Here is an 11,318-nt window from a genome sequence, read left to right as displayed (position 1 = left end):
GCGCTCCGCCCCCAGCCCCTTGTCTCCTGCAGCCTATCCCTGCCTCCGCAGAGGCCGCGCTCCGCCCCCAGCCCACTTGTCTCCTGCAGCCTATCCCTGCCTCCGCAGAGACCACGCTCCGCCCCCAGCCCACTTGTCTCCTGCAGCCTATCCCTGCCTCCGCAGAGGCCACGCTACGCCCCCAGCCCACTTGTCTCCTGCAGCCTATCCCTGCCTCCGCAGAGGCCGCGCTCCGCCCCCAGCCCACTTGTCTCCTGCAGCCTATCCCTGCCTCCGCAGAGGCCACGCTCCGCCCCCAGCCCACTTGTCTCCTGCAGCCTATCCCTGCCTCCGCAGAGGCCACGCTACGCCCCCAGCCCACTTGTCTCCTGCAGCCTATCCCTGCCTCCGCAGAGGCCGCGCTCCGCCCCCAGCCCACTTGTCTCCTGCAGCCTATCCCTGCCTCCGCAGAGGCCGCGCTCCGCCCCCAGCCCACTTGTCTCCTGCAGCCTATCCCTGCCTCCGCAGAGGCCGCGCTCCGACCCCAGCCCACTTGTCTCCTGCAGCCTATCCCTGCCTCCGCAGAGGCCGCGCTCCGCCCCCAGCCCACTTGTCTCCTGCAGCCTATCCCTGCCTCCGCAGAGGCCGCGCTCCGCCCCCAGCCCACTTGTCTCCTGCAGCCTATCCCTGCCTCCGCAGAGGCCGCGCTCCGCCCCCAGCCCATGTGTCTCCTGCAGCCTATCCCTGCCTCCGCAGAGGCCGCGCTCCGCCCCCAGCCCACTTGGTTCCTGTTTACATAAAAGACTTTCACTTTCACCTTGCTGAGCATAACCTGTGTAGCCTTGTGTTCCTGCGGTCGCTGTGCCTTGTGTTTCTGCGGTCGCTGTGCCTTGTGTTCCTGCGGTCGCTGTGCCTTGTGTTCCTGCGGTCGCTGTGCCTTGTGTTCCTGCGGTCGCTGTGCCTTGTGTTCCTGCGGTCGCTGTGCCTTGTGTTCCTGCGGTCACTGTGCCTTGTGTTCCTGCGGTCGCTGTGCCTTGTGTTCCTGCGGTCGCTGTGCCTTGTGTTCCTGCGGTCGCTGTGCCTTTTGTTGCTGCGGTCGCTGTGCCTTGTGTTCCTGCGGTCGCTGTGCCTTGTGTTCCTGCGTTTGCTGGGCCTTGTGTTCCTGCGGTCGCTGTGCCTTGTGTTCCTGCGGTCGCTGTGCCTTGTGTTCCTGCGGTCGCTGTGCCTTGTGTTCCTGCGGTCGCTGTGCCTTGTGTTCCTGCGGTCGCTGTGCCTTGTGTTCCTGCGGTCGCTGTGCCTTGTGTTCCTGCGGTCGCTGTGCCTTGTGTTCCTGCGGTCGCTGTGCCTTGTGTTCCTGCGTTCGCTGTGCCTTGTGTTCCTGCGGTCGCTGTGCCTTGTGTTCCTGCGTTGGCTGTGCCTTGTGTTCCTGCGGTCGCTGTGCCTTGTGTTCCTGCGGTCGCTGTGCCTTGTGTTCCTGCGGTCGCTGTGCCTTGTGTTCCTGCGTTCGCTGTGCCTTGTGTTCCTGCGGTCGCTGTGCCTTGTGTTCCTGCGTTGGCTGTGCCTTGTGTTCCTGCGGTCGCTGTGCCTTGTGTTCCTGCGTTGGCTGTGCCTTGTGTTCCTGCGGTCGCTGTGCCTTGTGTTCCTGCGGTCGCTGTGCCTTGTGTTCCTGCGGTCGCTGTGCCTTGTGTTCCTGCGGTCGCTGTGCCTTGTGTTCCTGCGTTCGCAGTGCCTTGTGTTCCTGCGGTCGCTGTGCCTTGTGTTCCTGCGGTCGCTGTGCCTTGTGTTCCTGCGGTCGCTGTGCCTTGTGTTCCTGCGTTCGCTGTGCCTTGTGTTCCTGCGGTCGCTGTGCCTTGTGTTCCTGCGGTCGCTGTGCCTTGTGTTCCTGCGGTCGCTGTGCCTTGTGTTCCTGCGTTCGCTGTGCCTTGTGTTCCTGCGGTCGCTGTGTAGCCTTGTGCCCTATTGCTGTCTCTCTGTTGCTTTCTTGTGTACCGACCCGGCTTGATTATAGGAGCCCCTCTGGATCAAGACCCCGGCTTGACTAGTGGACCCGCTCTGGATAACGATGCCGGCTTGCCTCTGACTACCCGCACCTCTCCATCCCCGATCATGGCTTATGGACACTCTACCAATTCTAGCTCCAACACCCGACCACGGCACAACGGACTCCGACCATCCCACTGGCTCCGCCCCCGGACTCCGTCAAGTATCTGAACTAACCCGATCTCTCCAATCCAGACCCGGCTACGCTGACAACCCACTCTCCAGGCGTGACCACGCTGCTGTGGGTGCGCAGTTTCATACTTTCCCACCTCAGTACCGGGGTCCTGCCTTGTTCGTGGTGAGCGAAAGCGTGGCATCCTTCTACCAATGTCTTATCCATTTACCCCAACTCTCTGCCCCCCTATCCTTCTACCAATGTCTTATCCATTTACCCCAACTCTCTGCCCCCTATCCTTTTACCAATGTCTTATCCATTTACCCCAACTCTCTGCCCCTATCCTTCTACCAATGTCTTATCCATTTACCCCAACTCTCTGCCCCCTATCCTTCTACCAATGTCTTATCCATTTACCCCAACTCTCTGCCCCCTATCCTTCTACCAATGTCTTATCCATTTACCCCAACTCTCTGCCCCCTATCCTTTTACCAATGTCTTATCCATTTACCCCAACTCTCTGCCCCCTATCCTTTTACCAATGTCTTATCCATTTACCCCAACTCTCTGCCCCCTATCCTTCTACCAATGTCTTATCCATTTACCCCAACTCTCTGCCCCTATCCTTCTACCAATGTCTTATCCATTTACCCCAACTCCCTGCCCCCTATCCTTCTACCAATGTCTTATCCATTTACCCCAACTCTCTGCCCCCTATCCTTCTACCAATGTCTTATCCATTTACCCCAACTCTCTGCCCCCTATCCTTCTACCAATGTCTTATCCATTTACCCCAACTCTCTGCCCCCTATCCTTCTACCAATGTCTTATCCATTTACCCCAACTCTCTGCCCCCTATCCTTCTACCAATGTCTTATCCATTTACCCCAACTCTCTGCCCCCTATCCTTCTACCAATGTCTTATCCATTTACCCCAACTCTCTGCCCCCTATCCTTTTACCAATGTCTTATCCATTTACCCCAACTCTCTGCCCCCTATCCTTCTACCAATGTCTTATCCATTTACCCCAACTCTCTGCCCCCTATCCTTTTACCAATGTCTTATCCATTTACCCCAACTCTCTGCCCCCTATCCTTCTACCAATGTCTTATCCATTTACCCCAACTCTCTGCCCCCTATCCTTCTACCAATGTCTTATCCATTTACCCCAACTCCCTGCCCCCTATCCTTCTACCAATGTCTTATCCATTTACCCCAACTCTCTGCCCCCTATCCTTCTACCAGTGTCTTATCCATTTACCCCAACTCTCTGCCCCCTATCCTTCTACCAATGTCTTATCCATTTACCCCAACCTTCTGCCCCCTATCCTTTTACCAATGTCTTATCCATTTACCCCAACTCTCTGCCCCCTATCCTTCTACCAATGTCTTATCCATTTACCCCAACTCTCTGCCCCCTATCCTTCTACCAATGTCTTATCCATTTACCCCAACTCTCTGCCCCCTATCCTTCTACCAATGTCTTATCCATTTACCCCAACTCTCTGCCCCCTATCCTTTTACCAATGTCTTATCCATTTACCCCAACTCTCTGCCCCCTATCCTTCTACCAATGTCTTATCCATTTACCCAACTCTCTGCCCCCTATCCTTCTACCAATGTCTTATCCCATTTACCCCAACTCTCTGCCCCCTATCCTTCTACCAATGTCTTATCCATTTACCCCAACTCTCTGCCTCCTATCCTTCTTCCAATGTCTTATCCATTTACCCCAACTCTTTGCTGCCTATCCTTCTACCAATGTCTTATCCATTTACCCCAACTCTCTGCCCCCTATCCTTCTACCAATGTCTTATCCATTTACCCCAACTCTCTGCCCCCTATCCTTCTACCAATGTCTTATCCATTTACCCCAACTCTCTGCCCCCTATCCTTCTACCAATGTCTTATCCATTTACCCCAACTCTCTGCCCCCTATCCTTCTACCAATGTCTTATCCATTTACCCCAACTCCCTGCCCCCTATCCTTCTACCAATGTCTTATCCATTTACCCCAACTCCCTGCCCCCTATCCTTCTACCAATGTCTTATCCATTTACCCCAACTCTCTGCCCCCTATCCTTCTACCAATGTCTTATCCATTTACCCCAACTCTCTGCCCCCATCCTTCTACCAATGTCTTATCCATTTACCCCAACTCTCTGCCTCCTATCCTTCTTCCAATGTCTTATCCATTTACCCCAACTCTTTGCTGCCTATCCTTCAACCAATAAGTTATCCATTTACCCCAACTCTCTGCCCCCTATCAGTCTACCAATATCCTATCCATTTACCCCAACTCTCTGCCTCCTATCCTTCTACCAATATCCTATCCATTTACCCCAACTCTTTGCTGCCTATCCTTCTACCAATAAGTTATCCATTTACCCCAACTCTCTGCCCCCTATCAGTCTACCAATATCATATCCATTTACCCCAACTCTTTGCCGACTGTTCTTCTACCAATATCTTATCCATTTACCCCAAACTCTCTGCCCCCTATCCTTCTACCAATGTCTTATCCATTTACCCCAACCGTCTGCCCCCTATCCTTCAACCAATATGTTATCCATTTACCCCAACTCTCTGCCCCCTATCCTTCTACCAATGTCTTATCCATTTACCCCAACTCTCTGCCCCCTATCCTTCTACCAATGTCTCATCCATTTACCCCAACTCTCTGCCCCCATCCTTCTACCAATGTCTTATCCATTTACCCCAACTCTCTGCCTCCTATCCTTCTACCAATGTCTTATCCATTTACCCCAACTCTCTGCCTCCTATCCTTCTTCCAATGTCTTATCCATTTACCCCAACTCTCTGCCCCCATCCTTCTACCAATGTCTTATCCATTTACCCCAACTCTCTGCCTCCTATCCTTCTTCCAATGTCTTATCCATTTACCCCAACTCTTTGCTGCCTATCCTTCAACCAATAAGTTATCCATTTACCCCAACTCTCTGCCCCCTATCAGTCTACCAATATCCTATCCATTTACCCCAACTCTCTGCCTCCTATCCTTCTACCAATATCCTATCCATTTACCCCAACTCTTTGCTGCCTATCCTTCTACCAATAAGTTATCCATTTACCCCAACTCTCTGCCCCCTATCAGTCTACCAATATCATATCCATTTACCCCAACTCTTTGCCGACTGTTCTTCTACCAATATCTTATCCATTTACCCCAAACTCTCTGCCCCCTATCCTTCTACCAATGTCTTATCCATTTACCCCAACCGTCTGCCCCCTATCCTTCAACCAATATGTTATCCATTTACCCCAACTCTCTGCCCCCTATCCTTTTACCAATGTCTTATCCATTTACCCCAAACTCTCTGCCCCCTATCCTTCTACCAATGTCTTATCCATTTACCCCAACTCTCTGCCCCCTATCCTGCTACCAATGTCTTATCCATTTAGCCCAACTCTCTGCCCCCTATCCTTCTACCAATGTCTTATCCATTTACCCCAACTCTCTGCCCCCTATCCTTTTACCAATGTCTTATCCATTTACCCCAACTCTCTGCCCCCTATCCTTCTACCAATGTCTTATCCATTTACCCCAACTCTCTGCCCCCTATCCTTCTACCAATGTCTTATCCATTTACCCCAACTCTCTGCCCCCTATCCTTCTACCAATGTCTTATCCATTTACCCCAACTCTCTGCCCCCTATCCTTCTACCAATGTCTTATCCATTTACCCCAACTCTCTGCCCCCTATCCTTCTACCAATGTCTTATCCATTTACCCCAACTCTCTGCCCCCTATCCTTCTACCAATGTCTTATCCATTTACCCCAACTCCCTGCCCCCTATCCTTCTACCAATGTCTTATCCATTTACCCCAACTCCCTGCCCCATATCCTTCTAGCAATGTCTTATCCATTTACCCCAACTCTCTGCCCCATATCCTTCTACCAATGTCTTATCCATTTACCCCAACTCCCTGCCCCCTATCCTTCTACCAATGTCTTATCCATTTACCCCAACTCCCTGCCCCATATCCTTCTACCAATGTCTTATCCATTTACCCCAACTCCCTGCCTCATATCCTTCTACCAATGTCTTATCCATTTACCCCAACTCCCTGCCCCCTATCCTTCTACCAATGTCTTATCCATTTACCCCAACTCTCTGCCCCCTATCCTTTTACCAATGTCTTATCCATTTACCCCAACTCCCTGCCCCATATCCTTCTACCAATGTCTTATCCATTTACCCCAACTCCCTGCCCCATATCCTTCTACCAATGTCTTATCCATTTACCCCAACTCCCTGCCCCCTATCCTTCTACCAATGTCTTATCCATTTACCCCAACTCCCTGCCCCATATCCTTCTACCAATGTCTTATCCATTTACCCCAACTCCCTGCCCCATATCCTTCTACCAATGTCTTATCCATTTACCCCAACTCCCTGCCCCCTATCCTTCTACCAATGTCTTATCCATTTACCCCAACTCCCTGCCCCCTATCCTTCTACCAATGTCTTATCCATTTACCCCAACTCTCTGCCCCCTATCCTTTTACCAATGTCTTATCCATTTACCCCAACTCCCTGCCCCATATCCTTCTACCAATGTCTTATCCATTTACCCCAACTCTCTGCCCCCTATCCTTTTACCAATGTCTTATCCATTTACCCCAACTCCCTGCCCCATATCCTTCTACCAATGTCTTATCCATTTACCCCAACTCCCTGCCCCATATCCTTCTACCAATGTCTTATCCATTTACCCCAACTCCCTGCCCCCTATCCTTCTACCAATGTCTTATCCATTTACCCCAACTCCCTGCCCCATATCCTTCTACCAATGTCTTATCCATTTACCCCAACTCCCTGCCCCATATCCTTCTACCAATGTCTTATCCATTTACCCCAACTCCCTGCCCCCTATCCTTCTACCAATGTCTTATCCATTTACCCCAACTCCCTGCCCCCTATCCTTCTACCAATGTCTTATCCATTTACCCCAACTCTCTGCCCCCTATCCTTTTACCAATGTCTTATCCATTTACCCCAACTCCCTGCCCCATATCCTTCTACCAATGTCTTATCCATTTACCCCAACTCCCTGCCCCCTATCCTGCTACCAATGTACTAAGCATTGCAACTTGTTCATCAGTCTATGTGGGACCGTGTTGAAGGTCCTACTATAATCTAGGTAAAGCTACATCTACTGCTCCACCCTGATCTATTGCCTTAGTCACCTAGTCAATAAAAACATAATTTTGTTTCTCCCTTAGTAACCCCATGCTGCCTGGGATCGTGTAGGATTTCTATATCTCAGCAATGTTACCCATTCATTTCCCCACTACTGAGGTCAGGCTCACTGGCCTGTAGTTACCTGCCTCTTCCCGACTTTCATGTTTGTGAGTACTCATATCTGCTCTACCCTTGTCTGCCTCTTGTGACTCTGCCCTTCTGTCTTTTACTTATACTGAATAATGTTTAATGGGAGGTTAGTGTTTGAAACTGGATTATTAAGACTCAGTACTGATGATTGATATTAGTTTATTCTTTTGAGATACACCTCTCCTCCTCCTCTAGCTCTCTCATCCGTCTATTCTTTCATTTCTTCCTATCGCTTCTCTCCCTCTTCTCTTTCTCCTTGGCTCTCTCAACATCATCCGCTTGCAGCTGTGCAGCCTTAATACGTCTCTTCCCCAGAGAGGTCTTACAGTACCAGTCCTGAGGGGGGACAGTAGGAGATAGAAAAGGAGAGAGGGATAGAGAGACAGAGGGAGGAAGGGGGTGGAAAGTTAGAGCTTGGACCAATAATTTGAGGATAAAGGGAGGGGGCAGGATGGGTGTTATGTGTGGGGTGGAGGCTTGATGGGATCTAGGCTGGGCACTGGTATCTTGTATAGGTTGGTATTGGAATTTGGCCATGGATGATGGGGGTGGGGTGGTGCTGGTGGATGGGGGGGCCACACACACTCACCCTAAAGGCCTCATCCTCCTCTCTGCACACAGGTCTCAAGCGGCTCAGAGGAGCTACAAATTCGGTGTCCGTCAATGCTCGCTGCTTCTGCTGGAGACGCCGCCGATGTGTCAGCACCGATTGGACGACCTGGACCATGTGACCCTGACTATAACCATCTGATATCCTGGCCAAAGCACCAAAATGAAGACCGTCCGAAGGCGTCCCACCAAACCGCCTCACAAGAGAGCGCCACAAGACTGCGAGAATATAGAGAGACAGAGAGTTTCACCAAACCGCCTCACAAGAGAGGCCACGAGACTGCGACAATATAGTGAGAGACAGAGTTCCACCAAACCGCCTCACAAGAGAGCGCCACGAGTCTGCGAGAACATAGAGGGAGCTAGAGAGTTCTAGGAATCCGCCTCACAATAGAGCGCCACGAGACTGCGATAATATAGAAAAAGATTGAGTTCCACCATACCGCCTCACAAGAGAGCACCATGATACTACGAGAGCATAGAGAGAGACAGAGTTTCACCAAACCATCTCACAAGAGACAGTGCCACGAGTCTGTGAGAACATAGAGAGAGATAGAGAGTTCCAGGAATCCGCCTCACAAGACTGCGAGACCATAGAGAGAAACAGAGAGTACCACCAAACTGCCACACAAGAGAGCGCCACGAGTCTGCGAGAACATAGAGAGAGACAGAGTTCCACAATACCGCCTCACAAGAGTGAGGTGGACACACAGGAAGTGGACCTGTTTTGGGGTGCACACAGTGGCTCACCATATCGGGAGGCATAGTCAGGGCGGGGAATCAGCATAATTCGCTCGTACGTCTTGCAAAGTGTTTTGGGGTCAGCCAGGAAGGGCCGGTCTGAGGTTCCGATGAGTAGAACCCCCTGACCCCCACGTAGAGACTTCAGTGCACGAGGAAGTTCCTTCCGTAAGCGGCGGGGATCCAACTGCCAAGCAGATCACACAAAAGATGATAGCATGTGACCCCCAAATCTACATCCCTTAACCCTCCAACTTGACGAAATATATATGTGAAATATAGAAAAGGAGAATTTGTCTTTGAATTGTAGATGTACAGTATAGGGGTATCTGCGTGTCACACGTGGATGGGGAAACATGTGGGGGAAGGCTCAGCTTGTGACATACTGTACATGTGGGAAGCTTACATGTGGGGGTATATATTGGGAGCTCTAAGTGTGATGTGCGATGGGGTGCAAGAGTACTGCTGCATTCATTAAGAACCCCTTCAGCCTACATCGGCATCGCCCAAGAGGCGGCAGCCAAAGTGTGCGAGACGTTTGCTGCAATTTGCTAATGTTACAGCTGCTATTTTCCAATCCAAACCCACAAACCTTCTCATCCCCCATACTCAATGTTTAAAATTACCCTTCCTTATAGATTGTAAGTCTCTTGGGCTACCTTTGACTTCTCCCTTCACAATGCTGGCCTATCCTACCTCTCCTAACACAGCACATTGCAGGCCCATCCTACCTCTCCTAACACAGCACATTGCAGGCCTATCCTACCTCTCCTAACACAGCACATTGCAGGCCTATCCTACCTCTCCTAACACAGCACATTGCAGGCCTGTCCTACCTCTCCTAACACAGCACATTGCAGGCCTATCCTACCTCTCCTAACACAGCATATTGCAGGCCTGTCCTACACTGGCGACACACTTTATTGCAGTGTGGCCAGTACCGCAAGCCGGGAGATTTCCCGGCTTGCAAGTGGCAGCCCCTCGGCGTGCCGCGCATCTCCGATGCGCGGTCACGCGTCATCGGGTGCCTGCGCCCCCTGCACGCACGTCCAGGGCTCCCCGAGGGAGCCCTGGTGTCCCGCGATGTGAGGGACGGCGGCAGGGGGTTCCGGGGGACCCGGCGGACCCGGAGAGGAGAGGGGGAAGCCGCGATCGGCGGGCCTCTCCTCCGCTGCTTCGGCGCGCGCCCGGCACCCTCCGGCGTGCGCCAGGTAACTGCTGCGGCCGAGAATGGGCAAATGCTCGAATAAACTCGGCCGCAGCAGTACCTCTACTAACATAGCACATTGCAGCCTATCCTACCTCTCTTAACACAGCACATTGCAGGCATGTCCTACCTCTACTAACATAGCACATTGCAGCCTATCCTACCTCTCCTAACCCAGCACATTGCAGGCCTATCCTACCTCTCCTAACACAGCACATTGCAGGCCTATCCTACCTCTCCTAACACAGCACATTGCAGGCCTATCCTACCTCTCCTAACACAGCACATTGCAGGCCTATCCTACCTCTCCTAACACAGCACATTGCAGGCCTATCCTACCTCTCCTAACACAGCACATTGCAGGCCTATCCTACCTCTCCTAACACAGCACATTGCAGGCCTATCCTACCTCTCCTAACACAGCACATTGCAGGCCTGTCCTACCTCTCCTAACACAGCACATTGCAGGCCTATCCTACCTCTCCTAACACAGCATATTGCAGGCCTGTCCTACACTGGCGACACACTTTATTGCAGTGTGGCCAGTACCGCAAGCCGGGAGATTTCCCGGCTTGCAAGTGGCAGCCCCTCGGCGTGCCGCGCATCTCCGATGCGCGGTCACGCGTCATCGGGTGCCTGCGCCCCCTGCACGCACGTCCAGGGCTCCCCGAGGGAGCCCTGGTGTCCCGCGATGTGAGGGACGGCGGCAGGGGGTTCCGGGGGACCCGGCGGACCCGGAGAGGAGAGGGGGAAGCCGCGATCGGCGGGCCTCTCCTCCGCTGCTTCGGCGCGCGCCCGGCACCCTCCGGCGTGCGCCAGGTAACTGCTGCGGCCGAGAATGGGCAAATGCTCGAATAAACTCGGCCGCAGCAGTACCTCTACTAACATAGCACATTGCAGCCTATCCTACCTCTCTTAACACAGCACATTGCAGGCATGTCCTACCTCTACTAACATAGCACATTGCAGCCTATCCTACCTCTCCTAACCCAGCACATTGCAGGCCTATCCTACCTCTCCTAACACAGCACATTGCAGGCCTATCCTACCTCTCCTAACACAGCACATTGCAGGCCTATCCTACCTCTCCTAACACAGCACATTGCAGGCCTATCCTACCTCTCCTAACACAGCACATTGCAGGCCTAGCCTACCTCTCCTAACACAGCACATTGCAGGCCTGTCCTACCTCTCCTAACACAGCACATTGCAGGCCTGTCCTACCTCTCCTAACACAGCACATTGCAGGCCTATCCTACCTCTCCTAA

At 52.3% G+C, this 11,318-nt stretch overlaps 1 protein-coding gene across 1 annotated transcript in view; it reads right to left on the bottom strand.

Annotated features, from left to right (window-relative positions):
* Positions 1-7,635: 7,635 nt before the first annotated feature.
* Positions 7,636-11,318, bottom strand: part of LOC142483509 (IQ and AAA domain-containing protein 1-like) — a 59,458-nt gene continuing 55,775 nt past the window's right edge. The window contains exons 3-5 of the mRNA XM_075583507.1: positions 8,853-9,030; positions 8,083-8,321; positions 7,636-7,829 (exon numbers count right to left, since the gene is read on the bottom strand). Coding sequence (XP_075439622.1) covers positions 7,710-7,829; positions 8,083-8,321; positions 8,853-9,030 — 537 coding nt within the window. The 3' untranslated portion in view covers positions 7,636-7,709. The remainder of the gene's footprint in view (positions 7,830-8,082; positions 8,322-8,852; positions 9,031-11,318) is intronic.

This window comes from Ascaphus truei, unplaced genomic scaffold, assembly GCF_040206685.1.
Source record: "Ascaphus truei isolate aAscTru1 unplaced genomic scaffold, aAscTru1.hap1 HAP1_SCAFFOLD_330, whole genome shotgun sequence".
NCBI lineage: Eukaryota > Metazoa > Chordata > Amphibia > Anura > Ascaphidae > Ascaphus > Ascaphus truei.
The sequence above is the reverse complement of the archived record's forward strand: the minus strand, read 5'-3'. Positions and strand labels throughout refer to the sequence as shown.